The 26,024-nt window shown below is 43.5% G+C and overlaps 1 protein-coding gene across 2 annotated transcripts; it reads left to right on the plus strand.

The window, feature by feature from the left end:
- The first annotated feature begins 338 nt into the window (after nt 1-338).
- KDELC2 (KDEL motif containing 2) lies at nt 339-20,321 on the plus strand. 2 transcript variants are annotated; one of them, XM_018556241.1, is made up of 8 exons: nt 339-683; nt 5,027-5,224; nt 8,387-8,673; nt 8,898-9,114; nt 10,959-11,155; nt 12,491-12,685; nt 16,703-16,807; nt 20,174-20,321. In XM_018556241.1, exons 1-8 carry the CDS (start codon nt 470-472, stop codon nt 20,297-20,299), a joined length of 1,539 nt encoding a protein of 512 aa, XP_018411743.1. In that variant the 5' UTR covers nt 339-469; the 3' UTR covers nt 20,300-20,321. The 2 variants fall into 2 exon arrangements, with proteins under 2 accessions (XP_018411743.1, XP_018411742.1); XM_018556240.1 differs by having other exon boundaries at nt 339-677.
- Nucleotides 20,322-26,024: the final 5,703 nt, after the last annotated feature.

Genomic DNA, 26,024 nt, shown 5'->3' on the forward strand with positions numbered 1-26,024 from the left:
CTCATCATATTACATGGCAGTACACTGCGATCCCTGTATATCTCATCATATTACATGGCAGTACACTGCGATCCCTGTATATCTCATCATATTACATGGCAGTACACTGCGATCCCTGTATATCTCATCATATTACATGGCAGTACACTGCGATCCCTGTATAACTCATCATATTACATGGCAGTACACTTCGATCCCTGTATATCTCATCATATTACATGGCAGTACACTGCGATCCCTGTATATCTCATCATATTACATGGAGGGACACTGCAATCACTGGGCAGTTCGCATGGAACACACAGAGAGGACTTTGCATTGCTGTTCGCTCCACACAGCACAGCGATCTCTTTGATTGGCCACACAGAGCACCAATCAGAAGCAGCCAGATCTGCCCCCACTTCCCCTGAGATAGTTTGAATGACTGTGATAGCGGAGAGTGCGGGCAGAGCACAAGCTACGGGCACACATGGCGCACACCGGCCTGTCAATCACAATGGGGACCCCTCTGCTCCTCGCCCTGTGTCTGTCCGCTGTGTGTGCCGCCGCAGAGCCCGTGAGCCCGGAGAAGAGCCTGGTGTGGGGTCCCGGGCTGGAAGCCGCCATCACCCTCCCTGTGCGATACTTCTACATCCAGGCGGTGGACGGCGCAGGACACAAGTTCACCTCCTCCCCAGGTAATGGTCACATGATCCGCTAATCTGATCCCAGGTGATCAATGGTGCCAGCACCATCTACAGCCAGGGACACCCAGCTCCGCCCCCTCTCTGACGTCACTGCACAGCTTTCCTCATTCCTGGACTTTAACCATTCCCTGACCACCTCCATCACTGTATGGGAGCTGTGTTCAGCAGATTGCAGCTCGTCACTGTAGTGTGTGCCTCAGCTCTGCAGACTGTCAGAAACAATATGACAGGATGTGCCTCTTACCATGGGCACTAGCTGATTTTCCTGTCACACCATATGTGCCTCTTACCATGGGCACTAGCTGATTTTCCTGTCACACCATATGTGCCCCTTACAGGTTCAGTGACAGTTTGTTGCACACTGCAGTTTAAAGGCCAAACCTTTGATTTTTGGATAGAGCGGGGAAGGGTTGGCCCCTCTGTCAAGTTTTTATTGCTGTCTGCGTCCCCATAGGGGAGATCCACCACCTTATTTGTACTGGTGACCACTGGGGATGTGTGTGGGCTAGGTGTCAACACAGTTTGCCCAAGCCCATGCAGAACTGTCAGTGACACCCCCCTCCTGGCCCAATCAGTAGTGGCCGGGGGATTCCCCCTGCCCCACAACCACACATAACAAAGGGACGATGAGTGCCCTGGCCGCCACTGATTGGGCTGGGAGGGGGGTGTCACTGACCGGGGCAAAATCTGTTTACACCAAGCCCACACACACCACTAGTGACCACTGTCACCGAGGGAAAAGCCAAAATGTTGTCACAAGAGGTAAGGGGACAGCTTCTAATGGGGACACCAGTCCAAATCTTCACTATTCAATTTGTATCATTCACTGAAAAAGCGATTCCTGCGGCTATGCTAAGCAGTGTGGACGGGGGAATCTTCCACCTTGGCTACTGCATTCTAGTAGCCAGCACACGCCGCTGTCAGAATACATGAGCAGTGAGCTGATTGGCTGCAGTCACTGTTTGGCTTCGACAATAGTCCATTCAGTTACTGCCTTTTGTTGAAGCGGCCAGGCCACACACACTGTCAGACTTGGATCGGATTCCTGTCATTTGGCCAATATTCTACCAGTGTATGGCCAGCCAAAGGAGAAATACCCCTCACTTTGGGAGATTTCTCCTGACTTCTTGTTGTGTCTCTGGGACAGGAAGTGAAGGACATTTACCCCTCCATACCTAGACAGCAAAAAAATCAACTGACCTGGGTTTTAACCCTTCCTTACTCTAAGACTAACAAAAATAAAACATTGGCTATACATACACTTTAAAGGAGAACTACGAGGTGAGTGCTTTTCACTCACCTCATAGTACGAGCCGACGTGTGACAATGAGACTGTCACAGGTCGGCTCAGTAGATCGGGAGGTGAGCGAACACATACCGGCGTTCGCTCACCTCTCGATCCTGTCACGGCTCTCTGCCGTGACAGGAGGGGCTGGATTCCCCCCGCTCCGACCCGCCAGCGATGACTGGCGGAACGGACGGGGGAGGGGGCGGGTACAGCTGGCTCTGCCTTTGGATAGGCAGAGCCAGATGTCAGTCACGCAGCTGGGCGGATCCCGGCACAATTGTCGGGATCCGCTTCAGCTGCGGCATCTCACAGTATACTGAGCATAGGGTGATGGGAGGATGCTAATTTGTGTCCTCCCGTTACCCTGAGGAGAACTATGGGGAAAAGACTTAACCCCATAGTTCTCCTTTAAGATGGGGTGGGTGGTGAAACTACAAATCCCATCATGTACTGTCACAGGCAGGACTCCCAACCTTGCAATGCCTCATGGGATTCGTAGTTCCACAACAGCCGGAGGGTCCGAGTGTGCCCACCCCTGCTCTAAGATCAATGTACATTATATATCTGAATATAGCACGCTGATTAAATGAAAGAGAACAAAAATAAAATGTGGAGGACGTAGTTGCTGGCCTCTGATGCTGCCTGACTGCCATGCTGATCCTCATGCTTCAGTACTTTGTGTCTCCAGCTGGGAAAAAAGGTGCTGATAAAACATCTGGCTTTCCAAGTCTGTATGCTTATTTTGCTTGGATACTGTGCCTCTAGTGCAATGATATGGTGGGAACCGGCCTGGAAAAAATATTTAAAAAAACTTTGTTGCATCTCAGTGCTGCCAATCTCCTGCAGGCTGTTTGTAGCCACTTCCTGTCTGTCTGTACTCCAGCTATGGCCGCATGGCATTTCCCAGTGTGGATTTGCTGATGGTGATAACGGTGGCCCATGGCTGTGTGTTGAATGTTTAAACAACCACTTGTGGTCCCCATCAGTGGCCCATGTGACAGGGTGGCAACACAGGAGCACATCTGGAAGACGGGGCAGGGCGTTGTCATTCTATAACTAAAGTTGCAGATGGAACATTGACCTGTGAAAGTACACGGCCATGTTGGGGTTTCTATGAGAGTTTATTGGTTGGGTTTTTATATATTCAAAAGAAACCTGTTATAAGAAAAATATGTCATTGCCGATCCCCTTCTAAAAATGCTAGCTCATGGCTGTCAAAGGGATCCTCAGGTTTCAGTCGTTTCTGAGTCAGTGGACTGGAACAAGAACACACCCAGTGTCAGAACTCTTCATCTGAATGCTCAGTGACTCAGAAATGATTCATGACAGCATAAGCATATCAGCCAACATAGCGACATGGCCGCTCCGCTGCACAATGTTTGGCTGCCATCCCCTTTCCGGCCACAGCATCCTGTGTATGGCCCTTACACATCTCCCCGCTCAGCACATAGCAACCTAAGACGCTCTGGCCAGCATCCTGCCCAGCTCCTGGCAACCAGTGACCAACCAGGGAGGAGTGTATGGCCCTTACACATCTTCCCGCTCAGCTCATAGCAACCTAAGACGCTCTGGCCAGCATCCTGCCCAGCTCCTGGCAACCAGTGACCAACCAGGGAGGAGTGTATGGCCCTTACACATCTTCCCGCTCAGCTCATAGCAACCTAAGACGCTCTGGCCAGCATCCTGCCCAGCTCCTGGCAACCAGTGACCAACCAGGGAGGAGTGTATGGCCCTTACACATCTTCCCGCTCAGCTCATAGCAACCTAAGACGCTCTGGCCAGCATCCTGCCCAGCTCCTGGCAACCAGTGACCAACCAGGGAGGAGTGTATGGCCCTTACACATCTTCCCGCTCAGCTCATAGCAACCTAAGACGCTCTGGCCAGCATCCTGCCCAGCTCCTGGCAACCAGTGACCAACCAGGGAGGAGTGTATGGCCCTTACACATCTTCCCGCTCAGCTCATAGCAACCTAAGACGCTCTGGCCAGCATCCTGCCCAGCTCCTGGCAACCAGTGACCAACCAGGGAGGAGTGTATGGCCCTTACACATCTTCCCGCTCAGCTCATAGCAACCTAAGACGCTCTGGCCAGCATCCTGCCCAGCTCCTGGCAACCAGTGACCAACCAGGGAGGAGTGTATGGCCCTTACACATCTTCCCGCTCAGCTCATAGCAACCTAAGACGCTCTGGCCAGCATCCTGCCCAGCTCCTGGCAACCAGTGACCAACCAGGGAGGAGTGTATGGCCCTTACACATCTTCCCGCTCAGCTCATAGCAACCTAAGACGCTCTGGCCAGCATCCTGCCCAGCTCCTGGCAACCAGTGACCAACCAGGGAGGAGTGTATGGCCCTTACACATCTTCCCGCTCAGCTCATAGCAACCTAAGACGCTCTGGCCAGCATCCTGCCCAGCTCCTGGCAACCAGTGACCAACCAGGGAGGAGTGTATGGCCCTTACACATCTTCCCGCTCAGCTCATAGCAACCTAAGACGCTCTGGCCAGCATCCTGCCCAGCTCCTGGCAACCAGTGACCAACCAGGGAGGAGTGTATGGCCCTTACACATCTTCCCGCTCAGCTCATAGCAACCTAAGACGCTCTGGCCAGCATCCTGCCCAGCTCCTGGCAACCAGTGACCAACCAGGGAGGAGTGTATGGCCCTTACACATCTTCCCGCTCAGCTCATAGCAACCTAAGACGCTCTGGCCAGCATCCTGCCCAGCTCCTGGCAACCAGTGACCAACCAGGGAGGAGTGTATGGCCCTTACACATCTCCCCGCTCAGCACATAGCAACCTAGGACGCTCTGGGCAGCATCCCGCCCAGCTCCTGACAACCAGCGATGTCACTGGTTGCCAGGAGCTGGGAAGGACTACACGCCCACCCCACCCCCTCTTCTCCAGCTTTTACAGGTACATGTCATACATGAAATGCTCATATAATCTTCTGGGAAGATGAAATGAATGGTCTGTCAAGTGGGTCATAATTAATAGATAACCTCTCATCCATAGAAATCCCCATTCTGACGCCCGTCCTTTGCCTTTTGTGTTCCAGGGAGTAAATCATTTAAGGTAACCATCAGATCGCTCTCTAACACGGAATACGTCCGAATTCACGTACCTGAACCCCTGGATAGAAATGACGGCTCTTTCCTGATGAGGTACCGCATGTACGGCAGTGTCACTGAGGGTCTGATTATTGAAGTCCTGCACGAGGACAAGCATGTCGCTCAGTCTCCTTATATACTGAAAGGTAAGATGACTTTATTGGCACCGTGTGTACGTTACACCTAAAAGTGATATTTAGTTATAGGTGGACCCCGGTGGGCTGACAACCCCGGGCTTCTTATATGTTTTGGACACACCAACATTTCCTTACTCTATTCCTGGCTAGGACCTACATGGTCAATTCCCCTGATTGCATTCTTCGGTCTCGTTCACACCTAGGCGTATTGCATATGCGCGTCTGTCGCGATTCGCGGTAAAAAAGTCACGCGACAAACGCGCGTTTCCGAAGGCTACTTGGCTGTATCCCAATGGAAACGCGCAACAAAACGCCCCAAAGTAGTACATGTACCTTTTCAGGCGTGGGCCGTTTTGTAGCGCGTTAGGGACGGGCTGAAATACGCCAAGGTGGGAACGAGACCATTGAATACAATGGGATTTATATTTTTGAGCGTTTTGTAGAGCGTTCGTGGAGCGTAGAACGCGCTACAAAACGTTCAGGTGTGAACGAGGGCTTCATGACATAAAATGTTAATTAAGGGGAACCCTCATAATGGCCTCAGCAATGTATAGAGCTTGAATTCAGAACAGAGACTTCTCCCACAGCCGCTGACGTATACGCTGACAAACGAAACTCAAATAATCACGTGCTCCAACATCTACCAAACACGAAAATATCAGTTTTGGTTGGACCGACCCATTGAAGAGGACTGGAACTGTGGAAGCTGTGCCCAAAACAAGCAGGGGGTAAAGGACTGGTCATCAGTACTGACTGTGGTCTCCCTGAAGCTGATCTTTTCCCCATTGACTTACCATGCCATGTCTTGCACTGTGCCTGTGTGGAGGTGGCCATCTTGGTAGAGCATCAGGGCTTTGGTTCCTTATATTACAACTGTGTCTCCTGATAACTGGTGGGGGAATATTCAAGAAGCATAGATCCACAAAATGAGTGAAGCAGAAGCAGGGAGATGCATGCACGTCCTATGGTCTAGATTTCTCTCCAGCAAGGAGATGAGTGAGCAGCATTGTAGTGACATCACCAAATGTCATGAGTCCAGCACAGCGGTGCCTTAGATCTCACATTGCGGATATACAAATATGAGTCTGTAGGTACAGGAGTGCCCAGGAAAATTTTTTAATCTATATTCACACTATGTGTACTTTAAGATTCCTGTGGCAGGAACCTACGAATCCCTGCTGCAGGAATCCCAAATATGCCGATTAGAAGCGGCCGCTGTCACCCATTCAAGTTAATGATGAGGGGAGATCGGCCACAATTGAAAGTGGCAGTCCTCATGTAATCGAATGTAATATGTCTACATGTGGTTTGGAATAGATCTCTCTCCCTGGAGGCATCTATCTTTTACATGCCAATGTTAAAAACCGGTGCAGGCGTTAGGGTTTGTTTTACCTTCTGCCATTAAGGTGTTAATGGCTGCTCTACAACATACTATTTCAGTCTTGTCTTTTAACAATATTATTTAAAGGTGTGGTGAGACAGTAACATTTCCTGCCACTTAATGTCTTTTGGCCTTGTCTTGGCTTGTTCCAGTATCTGCGGAGGATGAAATCCTTCACAAAGGAGAAAACCTGGTTATTGAAAATGAAGCCTACTGATTTGAAGGGAGGAGCTATGACGTCTTTTCTTATCTCCTTGCAGTGGTAGAATAGATGAAACCCTCCACTATATGGGTGCCATGAATTACCTCTGATTATTGGCACAGTTGGTGTATTTGGATTGAGTTGTATATGAATTCCTGACCTGTCATATCAGAAAGCAGCGCAATCATTTTTTCAACCAAAGCTGTATCTTTCATCCTTACAAAGCAGTCAGAACTTTCTTCTGTGGATTTGCCTTGGCTATTATTATTATATAATAAATCTGCTGCAGACAGGAAGAAGCATCTCCTCAGTCTCCTCTCTCCCAGTCAACCTGCAACATTGTAACCAAATGTGAGGCTGAAGCAGTGGCTGTAGCCTATCACACTTGTGGAAGTGAAGCAGGATAAAGATAAATATGTCAGTGTACCGCATCCTGCAGGATCAAGAATAATATAAATAGTACTATTGCAGACTTCCAAGGTACTCAGAAGATTTATCCATACACATTTACATAAAATCATTCAATATTTGATTTATTTTTCAATAGAATTCCAACATCACAGATGACCATTACCCATTTTTATCACTTTGCATTTCCTATTTAAAATCCATTCTTCAGCCAACTATCCCCCACATATATCACAGGACCCTTATGTACAGTATACAGATTACTCATGAAATGTCCCATATTTATGGTTTAGATCAGATCCAAGGTCATCCACTGGTGACTTAGGGGGACAAAATCTTTTTTTCTCTGCAGCACCGATGCTGCTTCTTCAGGAGAGGGCTAGAGATGTCTAAATGAATACAGTGAATAATACAATTATATTTCATTCAATGTAATACAGAGAGTTTTTCTGGAGGATAAAGCATATATACATACTCTGTATGAACAGACCAATGCCACAACCAGCGCGGCACAAACTCAGTGGGGGGGACTAGGATGCAGGCACAGTGGAACTTGTCTCACGATAGAACTGGATCTTAATGCACAATATATAAATTCATACTCCTGTTCTATTTCTTCATGGTCAGCCCCTCTCATAACAAAGTATCTCACAGCACACAACGCACACAACTTACACTCTTTATGCCAGAAGTTGGAAACACGGTTCACACTTGCCCTATTCTTTAGTCCAATCCAGTTCTTTCAAGCTGATTCAGTGTACCCCATGACATTGAAAGGGAAAGACAAGCATATTCTTCATGCTGTGTAGTCACTCGAGATTCTCACTACGGTTGTCTAAAATTGTATTGGAATGCCACAAATATATGCATTGCTCATTACCTTTGTAAGATTGCCATATGAGTTACATGATTGTGTAATTTTGAGCCAGCCTGTCAGGCCAGGTAGTAGATGCTGACACGGGATGATGCCTGAACAAAGATGGTTCTGTCCATCTTGGGAGAAAAGCAGATGAAGGCATTGTATGTAGGAGTTTTGTGATCTCTGGGAGAGGTAATATGTTCAGTATAACTGTTACACTTATACATTACTTAAACATACAGCACATAGCATGGAAAAATACCTCTGATGCTTTCATATACTTGCCATGTGAACTTCCATGTATTTTCTGCCTTCCTTTAGGGCCTGTTTATCATGAATACTGTGTCTGCCCCGAAGAAGAGCCTGAAGTCTGGTTACAAACTCTGTCATGCCCCACCAAGGAGTCTCAGATCTCCAATGACTTTGCTCCTTTCCCCAGTATAGACCTGAATAGAATGCTGGAGGAAGTTCCTCGGAGGTTTTCCGAACAGCGAGGAGCCATAGTACATTACACAGTTCTCGATAACCAAATCTATCGGCGCTCCCTGGGCAAGTACACGGACTTCAAAATGTTCTCAGATGAGATATTACAGTCTTTGGCAAGAAAGGTACCAGTATGCCAAGATTCCTTTAAGCATCAAAATCTTTGTTCTGTACTCCAAGCTGTAAACAAGGCTTGGCAGGTTATATTTAGATCAGTTTACATTTAATAGAAATACCGATGTGTTTGATTGCTGCCTAGGGGGCAGATGCTTGTGTGTGTGATTCACTCTTTGCTTGCAGTGTTGTCTGAGGTTCTGAGAAATTAATAATCTATAAATACTTGCTTTAGGTACAACTGCCTGATTTAGAATTCTATATCAATGTCGGGGACTGGCCGGTTGAACATAGAAATGTCAATGACACCCCTGGGCCACTGCCGATGATTTCTTGGTGTGGATCTACTGACTCCAGAGACATCATACTTCCCACATATGACATCACTCACTCCACTTTAGAAACTCTTCGTGGCGTCACCAATGACCTTCTCTCTATCCAGGGCCACACCGGTAAGATTATCATCTTTCCTTTACCAAACAACGCCATATTGTACACACATCATAAAATAACAATTTGCTATTAACATGATGTCTTTGGATGGCTTATGTTATTAGATTTATAGGAAAAGAAAATAATACCTAAAGATCTGCTGCCCCTACCCAAACCATACTCCTCTAACTAATCGTTGCAGCCAAGCTCAAAGAATGTACCCAAATCTATGGTCACATGATGCCCTTGGTCCCGAATCTTCTTATCTGCAGAGTGTAGGATCCTTCAGATAGACAGATGACATAATGATAAGGGGACCTGTCTTTGCGGGCACAGGCCACGGCACTGGATCACTGGTCTCACAACCAGAAGGGGTGCTGGTGAGAGACCCGGAAGGTGGACTATGTAGCTTTAGATGTGGGTTTTATTTTTTTATTTATTACATTTTTTTAGAAAAAGGCTTTGAATGGGCGGATGGGCGGCTGTTGTTTTCCCATAGCTGGGCTTTAATTTGACAGTAGACAGTGTAAACCCACATTATGGTATATTCCTAATAGCTGCTTGCTGCATCTCATCTGGTTTCAAAGCAATATTCACATTCGAACCTATAATTTCAGTAGTAACTTTTAGGCTAGGTTCACACCTGCACTGCACTGCACAACACCTGGGACACGCATCCCGGGACTGCGCGGTCCTGTACAATGCAGGCAGCGATTGCCGCGCAACCCCATTGATTTCAATGGGGTGACAGCCACGCGGCAATAGCGGAAAAAAAAGGTACAAGTACCTTTTCTTGCGATTCACGATGCGCGGCTGTTTTAGTTGTGTTCGGAAGTGCGACTGGGGTGCCATTAGAAAATAATGGCACCCACAGCGTGATCGGTTCACACCTTGGTGTGAACCTAGTCTCACTTTTTCTTGGTGGGGAAGGGACAAACAAGGTTTTGATTTGCTGGTATTGTCTTAAGTTGTGTTTTTTTTTTTGGTTACAATTTTGTAAATGTCTCAAAGGCATACTGCAGTAAAATAGACCTCATATACCGGTACTTTCTCCAGTCCAACCAGTACTCATTTTAAGTTGTGTTTTCTCTAGGTATAGAACTGAAACTTCTCCCATTTTTAAATTTACACCAAAATTATATTCCTTCTACAGTGCACAGCAAATTTAATTACAAATGAATGTTTTTTTGCTTGTTAGTTTTTTTCAACTACTCCAGCTCTCGCAGCTGTATATTGTAGCTGTCATTTTTATATTTTTCTACATCATTTGTAGACAAAAAGATGTAGTGTGGGGCGAAGGCATGCTACGTATGCTCTGCCTACTTCAGTGAAGTTTTTTGGGACATACGTACCTAAGGTACAAGACAAGTTAGTAATTTCAGCTATGTGTTTCTTTATTTCTTATGATACAAGAAATGAATACGTAAAATAAATAAAACCCCAGAAACACTTTTTGCATGAGCAGTATCATTTTCGTATTCAGGGGAAATAATCTAAAGAGACCAGCAAAAGGAGTTAATTAGGAGTAGTTACTGATAACAAGAGGTTAATAAGAAGTTAAATAGGAAAGACTTGTTAAAATAAATAACAGAAAATGTTTTTTCTATTTTCTCCATTTTTGCATCAGAAATGCGTGTGTTAAAAATAGTGCAGTTAGTAAGAGAGAGCCTGAGCAAGCTTCAGGGACAATAGTGTGAAAGTCGGCTTGGAATTATTCAACAGCTGGATGCTTTTTGTTCAGCTACCAGGTTCATACCACTTTTTGGTGCCGATACTGATACAGGACTGTTGATTGTCTACATCTGAATTTCTCTGACTCTATCATTATAAATACTTTATTGATGATTCATTCATGATGCGTAAGGTCCTTCCTGGGAAAACAAAACGGAGCAGGCCTTCTTCAGAGGACGGGACAGCCGGGAGGAACGTCTCCAGCTTGCCCGAATGTCCAAAAAACACCCTGAACTGCTGGATGCCGGGATCACTGGATATTTCTTCTTCCGGGAGATGGAGAAACAGCTGGGGAAAGCTTCGCTAGTTGGATTCTTTGACTTCTTTAAAGTGAGTCTTATAGCAGGCTTTCAAAGGTTCCAGCCCCCAAGGTAGTCATATTAGATAGAAATAACTAATCAGGCAAAATGGATGACACAGATTACAGTAGAGGAACAATACGAGGTATAGTCACGTCGATGTAGCAGACATTTTGGCTTGATTTGTCAGCTCCTCTATTCTGCCTTATAAATTCCAGATGTTAGTTTCCTAGTGCAGCTGGCTGCTATGGTTGGCATCGTTTCCTTCCTTGTTTCAGATGTTACCAGTTACTGCTAATACGACATATACACTACAGGCCCCAATCACTGGTACAGAAATATATTGTAAAAAAAACAGACATTTTTGTGCAGCAGTTTATCTAATCTTATTAATACTTATACTTACTGCAGTAAAAAGCAAGGTCCTCCTAATGGTAATGATCCTTCTCCCATTGAAAAAAGCTGTATTATTGTAAAAAGAAACATCTGTAAGAAGAAAGGTTAATGAATACAGTATACTTACATCACCTATGGTTTCTGTACTGCAGGAGTGACATCACTATACTTCCAGTTAGGTCCCGGAATATGCCAAGTACCTTCAATTTCAGAAGATGATGCAGCACAATGCAAGAGCATCTTTATTCGAGATTTTGGGGACTTGGCATTTCCCCGGGACCTTGCCAGTTGAATGGTGACACAATTGTCATGGGACGGTGCTGGCAGAAGCTGTAGTAAGGTAAATATATTTATTATTTTTTTCCCTACAGGTGCATTCTTTTTAAATATTGATGTTGCTATTTACAATGGGAGAGGTGTGCCTAATATTATCTATGTTAAGGAGGAACTAAATCCTATAAGCTGTTCCCAAAAAAGGCAGACGGAGGGCTTGAAGGACAAGTCTTCAGTTTTGCCTGCGGTCTCTCTGAAGCTGATCTTTGCCCATTATTGACTTACCATGTCTTGCTCTGCAATGTGTCTTTGGATAGAGGCGGCCATCTTGGTAGAAGTAGCGTTTTGCCTCCTTATGTCATAGTCCCCAGCAAAGAAAACAAGGAGCAGCACAGTAATGTTATCACCAAATCTCATTACAAATCCGCTAGGACTAGCAATCAGAGGCAGTAGTACCTTTTATCTCACACTGCAGATATACAGCTATGAGGCTGTAGACAAACACGTACTAGGAAATGTACTGCAATTTGCAGGAGGAATTCCCGACAAAAAAGGCAGATTTATAGTGCAAGATTTGCTTTATATAGTGGAAAGGCAAATTTATTCCATAATTCATGCAGCGCTATTGTCCATTTTTATAAAGGGAAGATGTAGAAAATGTTTTGTTTTGTCACATCTGAATGTTGTGTTTTCACAGTACAAGTACCAAGTGAATCTGGATGGGACAGTGGCAGCATACCGATTCCCCTATCTCATGCTGGGCGACAGTGTGGTGCTCAAACAATCTTCTCCCTACTATGAACACTTCTACAGTGCGCTACAGCCAGGGAAGCACTATGTTCCCTTCCAACGCAGCCTGGAAGATCTCCTAGAAAAGATACGCTGGGCAAAGGTGAGACCATAACTTTATAACTTGAAGGCAGATGTGAAAATCCCCATTTACTCCACACAATTGTCCCCAAAGTTAAAGGAGAACTATGAGGTGAGTGCTTTTCACTCACCTCATAGTTCTAGCCGACCTGTGACAATGAGACTGTCATAGGTCGGCTCAGTAGATCGGGAAGTGAGCGAACAAATACCGGCGTTCGCTCACTTCTCGATCCTGTCACGGCTCTCTGCCGTGACAGGAGAGGGACTGGATTCCCCTCTACCCGCTCCGATCCGCCAGCGCTGACTGGCGGAACGGACAGGGGAGGGGGCGGGTACAGCTGGCTCTGCCTCTAGATAGGCAGAGCCAGCTGTCACTCACGCAGCTGGGCAGATCCAGACATAATTGTCGGGATCCGTTTCAGCTGCGGCGTCTCAGTATACCGCGAGCTGTAGCTCGCGGTATACTGAGCTTAGGGTGACGGGAGGACGCTAGTTTGTGTCCTCCCGTTACCCTAAGGAGAACTATGGGGAAAAACACTGACCCCATAGTTCTCCTTTAACAAATCCTGAAGTTATATATAACTGTGCAATTACTTTCATGATGATGATGAAGGCATTTCCTCCCTCCACCCCCTTAATAAACCGCCAAACCCTATTTAAATGACTCTAGGGAGACATTTAGCAACACACTTTTTTCGTTGTTATCTTTCCACATTCCCACAGGTCCGTCCTGTCTGCACTCCCGAATCTGCGACGACCTTTTTATAAAAATGTACTTCATTGGCTGACTTTTTCCTGGTTCTCTGTGCTGGTCCAATGATGTCTTTGCCAGATCTGATGCATGTGGTGTACAAGATCTAGAGATGTTTCTTAATGTTATATATGTTTCCATCTGCGGAAATAAAAACTTTCCCGAGATCTCATGAGGTTTCTCTAACTCTTGTAAGACCTTGCAGTTTGGCAGCAAGACCTTTCTGAAAGGCACTGGTGACGTAGCCTTACCAGTGGGCACCAGTGAAGCCTGGGCTACATCACCAGTGCCTTGGGGAAACATAGAAGTGGCATTCCATAAAAGTAAAATACAAAAATACATATTTTTTTATTATAGGACTTGGGGGGGATGTTTTCATATCAGCATGCAGAGCTGCATGCACCAGGGCATTTTGTGTTGGGGGGGGAGTCCGCTTTAAAATCCTTTCAATCTCTGCACATCAGGGAAAATTTCATATCAGAATTTGACAATAGTCAGTTTCACTGATAGTTTACTAGTGATTAGATAATATGCACTCATGTTGGGTGGGGAGATTATAAGACAATGCATAAAGTTCAAGCAGAGCTCAGACAGGGCTGAGGAGGAAGAGTTGACACTTCTGATCACTGCAGCATCAGAAACAAGGGTAAAGCAGTCCCATGGTTTTGGAGATATTAATGGAACCTAGGAATGGCTGCACAGAATGAAACAGTTCAACAAAGAGTCAGTAGCCATTGTCCAGCTGTGATTTATGTGATGGGCTCTATACCATGGTAAAATAAAGACGGGAAGCAATTCTTTTTCAGCTTTCTTTTTTTTCACATGCACATTTGAGGAATGTTTACTTACCTCTCTGTCAACGATCATTTCCTCTGGTATTTACAACCATGGGCCCAAAATCCTCTCTGACACTGGCCATGCCATGCCATTGCAGTAACTTTTCAAAAACTTGAATGGGTCAAACAATAGTGTCTTCAATCTTTTATTATGGCTTCATTAAAGTCTATGGGGTGTTATTCCACAGACGTGGCCCATGCCAGAGACTCAAGGTGGTTACTATCAGAGGATGTCAGCACTGTCATGGAAATGCAAGTAAGAACCTGGGTCAGTTGTTTTAGGTTAACTGAGTGTGGGCTAGTGGGTTTTAGGTTATAAGTGGATTTGTCCTTTAAAATGTCAGCAAACCCAAAACATTTTAAGTGGTCAATGGCCTTCAAATGAATAGCTCTTGTTTTGTGCGTAATGTTTTTGTGCATTACTATAATCTTCCTGTTTGATCCTGGTATGTCCTCCTCTTTCACTTTTCAGGGGGACAGCGCTTTTGTATCTGATCTTATGTCTTCTGCATTGTCACTCTCACTGTGCAAGCCCTGGCATTCCCTGAAATAAGACATTCACTTCCTATTTTCTCCTCATGTAGTCGCCCCCTGTGACACCCTTCATCTCTTTGCGGGGTGACTCCAGAATAGTGATGGACAGCAGCCCCCAAGTGGCGCTCTTCATTAACTTGCATTGTGGCTCCAACATGTTGGTTGACACACACGTGACGCTTTTCCTTTGCTCGCAATACAGCATATTAAATAATCACCACCACTGAAAACCACAGCATGTTTTTAATCCAATAGATATTACTACAACGTAAACATTTTTTACCAATTCTAAAAATGTGCAAACATCTCAAAAGTGAGATCCTGAAAATATTTGTATTCTTTTACAATAGGTGACATTTTACAAAATAAACCTTTGCTTCAGTGAGCTCCTTTTTTATTTAAAATTGTATTTTGTGGTAAACAAATGACCATGTGACCGCAAGAGCACCAGTCAGCTCCTTGCAGCCACAGGGAAAGGAAGGGAAAGTCCTTAGCTGATGCCACCTGGGTTGGAATTTAGGAGAAATCTTGCAAACAAGGATATGGCAAGAAAGATTCTAAAGCACATAAAGATTTCTCTCGATTACTTTCACCATTCACCCTAAACAGTTTGGAATCTCCCCTGCCGGTTATTGTATTCTGACAGCTGGTACCCTCCTCTATCTGAATCACTGCAGTCACTGTTCCGCTGACTTTTTCTACCTAGCTCATTCCATTTTTCAACCAGTTTGTTGAGCTCAGTGATGTTGGCAGGACCACCTACAGCCTAAATCTCAGCCAATTTCACAGGAATCGGCCGAAATTCTAACAGTATATGGCCAGCCTAACTTCACCACTCTGCTGTTTTATTGTTGCCTTTGTTCCCATTAGGGAGATTTCCTATCACTTTCTACTGTTACTGGAACAGAAAGTGGGGGCAGATTTTTCCAATCACTTTGTTTTGCCTGATGAAGGAACCGGATGCGTTGCTACAGCTGGTGATGTAACTTTACACATGGAATAAAAATAACTTTGCTTGGAGAACCTTTGAAGTGCTGGTGACTTCCTGTTTTGTTTATCTGATCCAGCGGCGCTATCAGCTGTCACTTTAGCACCCCCCACCCTCATTGGAAGTCGGGGCATTTTTGGTCAGGAGTGCGGTAGGATCCCCTATATGACCAGATGTTTCTGATGGGCACATAAACAGCATTTTTTTGATATGTGTGTAAACTTGGCTTACTTTTCTGTGATGACAAGGGTACTTTTTAAAAACAAGTTAGCAGCCTGTTGGCTCTGATTGTTCCCTACTATACCAGTTTACCTTTTTGAATTCCATTTTGTTTCTCATTAACATATTTAATTTATGATTTATTTATTTATTTATTTATTTAATACAGACCTTTATAAAAGTGCCGACTATTTACGAAGCACATTACATACTGCGCATTCACATCAGTCCCTGTCCCAAAGGAGCTTACAATCTAAGGTCCTTATGTCACATGCACACGCACTTACAAGGGCTGCTTCAGACAGGAGCCAATTAACCTACCAGCATATTTTGGAGTGTGGGAGTAAACCCACACAAGCACCGGGAGAACATGCAAACTCTATGCAGATAGTGTCCTGACCAGGGTAAATGTTATTGATCACTGTTCTTCATGAACCTATAGTTGGTGTCTGTTGACCTGTTGAGATTTCCTATGCATCAAAAAAATCTCAAGTTTGTTCGGTGCATTCATTTTGGAAATCTGACAGGAACGGAACATCTCCTGTTACCAGCAGGATTACAGCCATTGCTTTTATGACACTTTTCTGTGGGGATGCCTCCTAACTTAGATTAGAAATCTTCATGTAAACACACGCACACTTTTCATCTTCCTCCATTCTGGTGATTTTACTGAAAATTCTGCTATTTGTGTTCTTTTCTCTTTTTTCCCAGGATAATGATGAAGAAGTTAGAAAGATTGCCAGAGAGGGCCAGACTCTTGCCAGGGAGCTGCTGCAGCCTCACCGCCTCTACTGCTATTATTATAATGTCTTCCAAGTGAGTGATCTGAAACCATCGTCATGAATTGTCATAATTTTCTCTTTGGTGTCACTAACATTGCTAATAGCTTTTCAGTCTTACCCGAGTATGTATGTCTTTGTTTTTAGTTTTCATTATTGTGGTTTGATATTGTAATGAGACAAGTATAACCATAGAAAACACAAGAAACGTGACCAAACCAAATGTATACAAATAGACATTTACCAAGGAAATCAACATCCTTCTTAATATCTTTACAGAATGATACAGATAATTAGATGTTGCAGACATCTGACCAAACTGTACCTGGTATACAAGATGTTCCCTGCAGTTTGAGACCTCTTGACATTTATATTTGGGTAATAAAGTGAACCTATCATTAGAATGTCCCATCAATAGGACACATGTGAGCTTTACCAAACTTCAGTGTTCTTTTAAGGAGAATAGGAATAAGGAAATACAGTAAGTACCTCTTGAGGCTAGGTGCACACCTAGGCGTTTCCGTGCGTTTTTGCTTTTTTTTTTTTCAAAGCGTGTTTTTCCCCTAAAGAGATGTCTATGGGACCAAAGCCATGCAGCATCCACCTAATAATAGCTCCTGCATCTTTTTGCGTGACAGTTGTTTTCTCGCGATGCAACACTAAAGTGTGAACACAATCATTTTAATCATTATTAATAATATCATATTATTTCAGTTTTGCGGCTATCACGTATCTGGCGCGGGTCTATTTATATTTGACTAAACTGTGAACAGTCGCCATTGACTTGCATTGAAATGTGTTTTGCGCATTTCGCACGGATAGATCCGCGAGTAAAAACAATCAGGTGTGAACCAGGCCTGACTGTCACATTGCAGCTTCCTCATGTGCTGTAAAGCAGAGGAAGACTAGACTTCTTGGCCTTGGGCTGCCATGTGTGAGTATTGTGGGTGTTTCATGCCATTAGAGACTGCATAACAGATTGTTGTTTTCAATTTGAAAGACTCTGATGTAACTGCAGTGGGATAAAAGGCACAACAATACATGCAAATGTAATGAGCAACTATGGTTGCCCATATGTACACATAGAATGACATATTAAACATAGAAATGTGTTTTATATAAATTAGCACACACTGATAAGGGGAATTGACAACAACAATAAGAGAGCACCTTAATTCTACTGTACTCCTATTAAAAAGACATATTTTAAATAAGTATTTCAGGATGGCGCTACCCCCACATTGTGAGGGTTTAAGTGTTCATTTTGGTCAACGAGCGAAAATAAAGATATACTCACCTGATCCTTGGTCCTGCAGCAGTGACTACTTACCTCTCTCCCCCTCTGCTTGTGGTATGTCCCTTGAAGTCCTTGCATCTAATAGACCTGCATTACGTCACGGGGCCTTAGACCGCCGGAGCCCGTTTAGCACGCAGGTGGGACTGAGGATCAAGTGAGTATATCTTCTTTATTTTCACCTAGACCAAAACAAGCACTGAACCCTGGTAGAGTTCTTCTTTAAGTCCCAGAATAAAAAAGTTACACACGTGTGTGCCAAAATTCACTAAATCGCCACATATTCTGTGTCTTTCATCATTTTGTTCAGCTTTTTCCCGCTTTGTCTCCTTATCATCTTTTATTCATTGTTTATCTTCAAGACCAGTTTCCTTGTTGCTAGTGACAACTGATGTAGACACCATGATTGTGACCACAGTAGACCACCATTCAGTATCTGAACCTTAGTGAGCTCTATTGTTCATCTATAAACAAAAGAGAAGACCGAGCGTTTTGTAATAGTTTATTCTAAAATACTTGTGAAGCAATCAATCCCTTGTCTGATCCACAGTTGCGTTGAAAACAAGTACATGCAGGCCAAATTGTCATCGCAAACGTCTACTGCAGCCGGTATAACTTGATAAAGCTTAATGTGCCCATAATTCTGCTTCATTGGAGCATTCTGGGCTCTGATAAAGGGAGCATGACCTCCAAAACGCATGAGGCTGAAGTGTAGTGTTACCCACCACGCCCCCCCCCCCCTTCCCAGTCAACATGTAATTTAAAACATTTAAATCAACAAATTAAGTTTTTCAAGAAATACATGTTTTGAGATCCACTGATGCCATCTGCTGCTCTTTGCTCTGAGTTTGGTGGGAGGTGCCATCAGGAACCAGTAAACATCACAGCTTTTTGCCTCGTATCTCTCTCAAAGCATTATATGAAAGAACACATCTCCAGGCTCCCTTTAGACATGCCTGCTTCTCCCTGCTGGCCACTGGGTGCTGCAGACTTTAGCTGTGCAGTCTGCTGATTGATTGGCTTGTTGCATGCACGCCAAAAGTGATGCCGGAAATGTTGTTTTTTTTTTTTACATAAAGCTTGGGAACAAAATGATTGATTGCAAAGTTAACAGCTAAGAGAGGGGAGCCAACAATAGTACGAATCAGGGGATTGATGAATGATGGAGGTCACTCAGACAGGGAAGGAAAGTGGCTTAATGTGGCCCCTGCAGCATCAAAGGGTATATTGTGGAGATGCAAGTTTGCAATTAATTCAGAGTAATTAGTTTCAAAATAGTATAGGAATTGCTACAAGTGTGTGGGGGGGAAAAAGTAAGGCAGTGAGGTTGGAGTTCACCTTTAAGCCTTATCAAGTAGTACATAGTTACATAGTATTTGAGGTTGAATAAAGACATTAGTCCATCAAGTCCAACCTATTAGGATCAAGTCCATCCATCAAGTCCAACCTATTAGTACTGTCTGCGGTTGATGTTCAGATACTAATGATTGTTGGCCCGCATGTACATGTTCTCTTTTTTTATTCAAGCATAAACACATATCAAGATTACAAGGTTACAAGTATAAGTAGATATAAGATTACAAGGCAAGTACAGACAGCATGTGCATTAGTTGACATTCCCTATACCATGGGAGAGCTGATTGAAAGAACTTTGATAGAAGCCAGAAAAACCATCATTGATTGCTTCACTTTTGTGAGAACCTTTTTACAAGTATTTAGAATACATTTTTACATGCAAGGAAAAGCACAATATTATCTTACTTTTATTTTTAAGTTTATGCTCCCCAGTCCATTGAAACTCTGTTCTAGGACCACAAACCTGTCCTAGTGGAACATTCCTACTTCCCATCTCCGGTTGTGTATTTTTTTATATGCTCCTTTGGAGTCTCCAGACCTTAGTGAATTCTCTGAAGTATTATATGAGAAAATGCTTTTCAGAAAGAGGAAACTGGAAAATCAGTTTACATGGACAGGAAGTGAGGGAAGGAAAATCCAGACAGGTCTAACCCTTCCCTAGTCTATGCAAAGCTATTTAAGGTATTCTACTTTACTTACGTTTTTGTCCAGCGGTGGATATAGGAAAATTATTTAATTTGCTTGTTTTTTCAGACATATGCAAAGCGTCAAATAAGTCGTCCTGAAGTCCGTGATAAAATGGAACTCGTTCCTCAGCCAGATGATAATACTGCTATCTGTAAATGCCATAGGAAGATGAAAAGCAAGGATGAGCTGTAATACACGGACCGGATCCTGCGGTGCAGAATGTCACTTTGAATCGCCGGCTTGTATACTGTAAAGCGGTACTGCTGTGGCCTGAGATGGCCATTACAGAGTCTAAAGGTGTACACAACTCCTATGCAGTACAGAAGGACTCCTCTAATATGATTTATTTTTGATTAAAATTCCATTTAATAATGTTCGTTCCAGCAGGATGTCATACACTGAGCCATGTTCATTCAGACTGAGCCAAGAGCAATGATATGATAAAAGCCATAGCAACCGATCAGTTTACAGCCCCTATCAGATTATGTATAGGTGATTTGTGGCTGGCCGATATGTAGCGGTACACCATTGTTATCATTTGTGTTAAATCACAGCATTTGTCCTTTCTCCACTTCTGTTATCAGTTCTCTTTATGATTGGGAGGACCGGTCTGAATTGCAGGACACCAGACACTGTAGGCAGGGTGGGCTGTTACAAAAGAGGTACTATTACTAAGTGCAGGACTCCGGACATTTCTCTATCTGTAAAGGAGTTGGGTTTGTTCTGTTGATAAGGTACCATACATGTGATAATGGGCAAAGTAGCAGAAAACTAAACCTCTCTGAGCCATGTGACCAGTGCTGGTTTATGTGACAGCATCCCATATAGAAAGGAAAGTAGGAGACTTTGAAGTCACCAGCTGTTCCATAGCTCAACAGTTATAACCGTAAGGAAAGGCTCATCGGGGGAAGCAAACACAGTACATAAATAACCTCTGTGTGCCTATTTTACCAGTCTGATGGTTTAAAGCTGAACTACAGACATACATTTTATATAAATATTTTATAAATATTTAATATTTTACTGTTTACCTGCACTTTTGCAAGACATATCCGTCAGGTCCATTACTTCTTGGCAGACTACATTGCAATTACAGTTTGTCCTGTGATTTGAAAACGAAGTAGCATTGATGCATGTGTTAGGTCATCCTTGCTCACTTCTCTCTAAGCCCGTTGTGAAGCTCCCATTGTAAGACTGGCAGCACTGTGTAATACAATAGAGCCTGATTGGCTGACAGTGATGGCACTCCCTCTCCTAAACTGTCAGGAGGCTAATATCAAGAAGGATTCAGTTACTTATGCTAGCTTTATGTAAACATTGTAATTGTTTCTTTTTCATGAGCGCAAACTTGGATGAAATAGTTTTGTTTTTGTATGGAGTTTATCTTTAAAGCCGCTCTGTCAGTAGGTGCACCAAAGTAAACTAAAGCCATCCTGTAAAAGATGATGTATACTTATGTTTCTAGCGGCCTGTGTCTTAAATGTCTTACAGATCTCTGACCACCACTGGTATCTGACATCCAGGTGTGTTGAATGCCGGGTCCCCTGCCACATGCTGTGGTTCTTCCTAATGGTTCCTATATCCTGTAGTGATGTAGGAGCTGGACAGAGGAACCAGAGGGTCACGTTGAAGTTCCAGTCTGAGCTTGTAAGACTGACCAAGCGTAAGCTATATGGTCAGTTATTAGTCATTCATACTTCTACAATCACCCTTGATTAATCATGGAAGACACTCAATCATTTGTAGGTTATAGAACAATGGACGCCATGTGGTAGACTCTACACAGGAGCACCTAGCAGTAATTGGTTGTGCATAATTGTCTACCGTCTGATTGTGTTTGACTAATTATTCATTCATTCTACCATGCAGCTATGGACTTGGGGATTCCATTGTTTTATCACTTAGAAATCATTCTCATGTTTCCTGCAATCACATAATATGTATATTAACACAACCACAACTTCCCCTTATAGCCTGGGTCATAAGTCTACGTCTTCCTCTACTAGGTTTCAGACTTCTAATTGTTTCTAAGGAAAATTCTGAGACCCCAGAAGAGGTGCAGGCAGATGGAACATACCTAAATCCAAAACCAAAATTGTATTATTCGGTACCTTTTAGGTCTGTAAATATATAACTGAAAGCTTTCTGTGATATCTGTTTGAGAGGTTAAAGGAGAACTATGAGGTGAGTGCTTTTCACTCACCTCATAGTTCTAGCCGCCCTGTGACAATTAAACTGTCCCAGGTCAGCTCAGGAGACCGGGAGGTGAGCGAACCCATACCGGCGTTCGCTCCCCTCTCGATCCTGCCACAGCTCTCTGCCGTGACAGGGGAGGGGCTGGATTCCCCCTTCCATGCTCCGATCTGCCAGCCCTGACTGGCGGAACGGACGGGGGAGGGGGCGGGTACAGCTGCTGGGGGATCCAGACATAATTGTCTGGATCCGCTTCAGCTGCAGCGTCTCAGTATACCGCGAGCAGTAGCTCGCGGTATACTGTGGCGTCTCAGTGTACCGCGAGCTGTAGCTCGCGGTATACTGAGTTTAGGGTGACGGGAGGACGCTAGTTTGTGTCCTCCCATTACCCTAAGGAGAACTATGGGGAAAAGCCTTAACCCCATAGTTCTCCTTTAAAAACAAATCTGTTGATTTTGCCTTCTGAGTTGATTATGTTCATGTGCTCTATGCCTATACTACAGAACTATGGACCTATAGGTTATGTAGAATAAGAGAGGGGCTGGGTTCTGTGGTTCTATCTTGTTTCTGTTGTCCTGATACAGCACAGTGAGTGTTATGATGCTAGAACAGTGTTATGGGCCGAATCACCAGGTGAAAATAAAGGTTGCAAAGCTTAAAAAAAAATAATAGAAAACTAATACAGACGCCTCATCTGATAAGCTGCAATATTTTTCATTTTTATATTTGGGTTTAGATACACTTTAAATCGGTAGAACAGAGGCAATGTAGTGGGTACTGCTCATGCACTACATTCCCCCAATTGGGACTCCTAGATATTCACTTTGTGAACTCTGCCTGTTTAATTTTTGTGTTTTGGCTCTTGCTTTCTATTACATTGCTCTTGCACCAGAAACTATGTATATGACACTGTAATGAACAATATGACACCTGTGCTTCTTCCTACCCACGTAGAACTCTTTTTTAATCACCAAGGCCACTGATAGAAGAATGCACTGTTGCAGGTACCTTAAGCTGGCCATACAATTATCTGCAGATTTTCTATGGTCAGATGGAAAAGGTGGAACAGATTCCTCCATCTACACTTAACTGTGTGGATGGAGTAATCTCCACCTGGGCCAATCTGTTGCACTTTTTCCATCTGACCACAGAAAATCTGCAGATAATTGTAAGGTATATGGGCACCTTAAGTCTCCAGTTTGGCCCATGATTTAAAATCTATCTGTACTTCCCCATGAAAGCAACAGATTCTCTTAAATGAAGGAAAGTATATACATCTGTGGAGGTCTACATTAAACTCCCAACCTGCTATGTTCAGCCACTGGGAGTGAAATGAAAGTCTTTGTCAAGCGGAGTCCTAGTTTACACTGAGCTATGGACTCCCCTGCGACAGTGCTGATTGGCCCAGTGCTGTCACATGGAGTAAGTCTCACATGTGCCTCCATGCCTAGAAGTACCGGGTATTCTCTTTATGGTCCATTGCTAAGTGGCAGGAAAGCAAAGGAAAGGTCAGTATATGCTGCTGGAAATGAAAGCAAACCTGTTGTGATTGTCTGCGGTAAACGCTCTGTGCTGTTCTCCTACATGGCAAATGTAACAATTTAAACATAAAGAATATTTAGTAATATTTTATATGACAGTATCTCCTTCCAACTGCTGCTGCAAATGTACAGATTTCTATGTGCTGTTTTTTAATATGAATTTATAATAAAGAATATTTTTATGTCTCTAATTATTAGCGTTATTGGTAGAGAACTGACAGGTTTTTCTGTGAGCTGGTATTATTTGTTTTTTAACAAACGCAGAGCTGTGAAAATGTCTTTATATGAAACATGAGAATAAGGTGTAATGACACCTAGGAGTTCATTTATAAAAGTTTAAACTCAAAACGTTGCTATTTGTATTCCTATCCTAGAAATTAATTGTGCACATGTATCATTATGGGGTTAGTTTATAAAGGGTCTGCCAAATGTATAGCTGGGCGGATACAGTTCACATGGCGCTACTGGATGGCACTGATGAGCATATGAATGTCCTATACGCGTCATCTAAAATAAATAAAGATGTACTCGCCTTATCCTCGCTCCTGACTGACCGGGGATCAGGTACGTGTGTCTTCTTTCATTTAAAACCTAGACCAAAATCAGCACTTAACCCTTGCTGTACATGGTCCCTGAAAGGGTTAATTTTTTGACATGCCCTTTAAAGGGTTGTACACTTGTAAAGACATTAATGGATATCATGTTCTCACATTTGTTAGGCTGCACCATTCAAGTACCTATTTTCCTGCCACAATCTGAACTCATACAAGGACAGCTTACTATTAGAAAAGTATCCTGTGTTTAATTTTCCAACAACACATGGAGATGAACAATGGACTTATTCACAAAGGTGTGACATTAAAAACATTCACGTCACTGCGTGTTGTCATTAGGGAATTGTGTTGAGATGAGACAAGATCTGAATATTTCCTCTCAATACAGAAATGCTGATCAAATTCTATTACTGAAGTCACGTCTTACATTGTACACAAAAGAATTTGTTTAATAATACAAACTTGATAACTTGGAGTTCTGCCAGTCTTGTACATGATTAATGGCTAAGTGCACGCAAATACAGAATATTGTTGTGTATGGCTCAATACATTTATCATAAACCTGGTTTTGGGGAAGTGCTTCAACGTTCTAATTTGAGATTACTCACCTTTGCTGTAATGGTCTTATCACAAGGCTGACTGTGAATAAAAGAAGTCTTCTAAACATAGGTAGATATGGTTGCCACTGTTGAACTGAGACTGGGCGATTCTCAATAAATGTATCGGAACCCTCATTATATGAGAGGGCTATTTTGCAAAGGGCAATTTTACTCAGAAAACCACGTTACACACTAACATTGCACTTACTGGCCCACTTCTTGAGAGCCCAGGAACCAAGACATAGAGGATGTAGTCTACAGCTCACACATATATATATTCTACACTGTCTGCCAGAAAGTGCTATAAATAATTGGACCATAGTGATATTTCAAACTGTTTCTTTCATTCGTATCACACATTTGAACCTTGTAATTAGACCATCAGCCTATTTAAATGGAGAAAAGTAGTGCGCTTCTATTTGGCATCATTGTGTGCACCACACTGAAAATGGAGCAGAGAAAGCAAAGGAGAGAGTTGTCTGAGAAGATTAGAAAGAAAATTATAGACCAGCATGTCAAAGGTAAAGTAGGGCTGCAGCTAACGATTATTTTCATAATCGATTAGTTAGCCGATTATTAAGTTCGATTAATCGGCTAATCGGATTTTTAAACAAAAGGGTTCAGTGATGGACTACTAGTTTCTATTGAGATTGTAGTCCATCACGGGAGCAAGCTTGGCGCGGTGGAAGTAAAAAAAAGAGTGTGGTGTGCAATATAGTACATTATACAGCGGCGCAGTGCAGAATACCAGCAGCTATAGAGGAATGTAGCAATAGTACATTATACTATAATGTACTATTGCTGGGATTTGTAGTCCTCTATAGCTGGTGGCATTCTGCAGTGCGCTGTATAATGATTATACTGCACAATGCAGGGATTTAGCCGACGAATCGACGATGGAAAACGTTGACAATGTTTTCCATCGTCGATTTTAATCGACTTAATCGAATAATTGTTGCAGCTCTAAAGGTAAAGACAATACGATCATCTCCAAGCAGCTGGATATTCCTGTGACTACAGCTGCAAATAT

The sequence above is a fragment of the Nanorana parkeri genome, unplaced genomic scaffold (genome assembly GCF_000935625.1).
Source record: "Nanorana parkeri isolate BGI_ZX_2015 unplaced genomic scaffold, ASM93562v1 scaffold229, whole genome shotgun sequence".
Lineage (NCBI taxonomy): Eukaryota > Metazoa > Chordata > Amphibia > Anura > Dicroglossidae > Nanorana > Nanorana parkeri.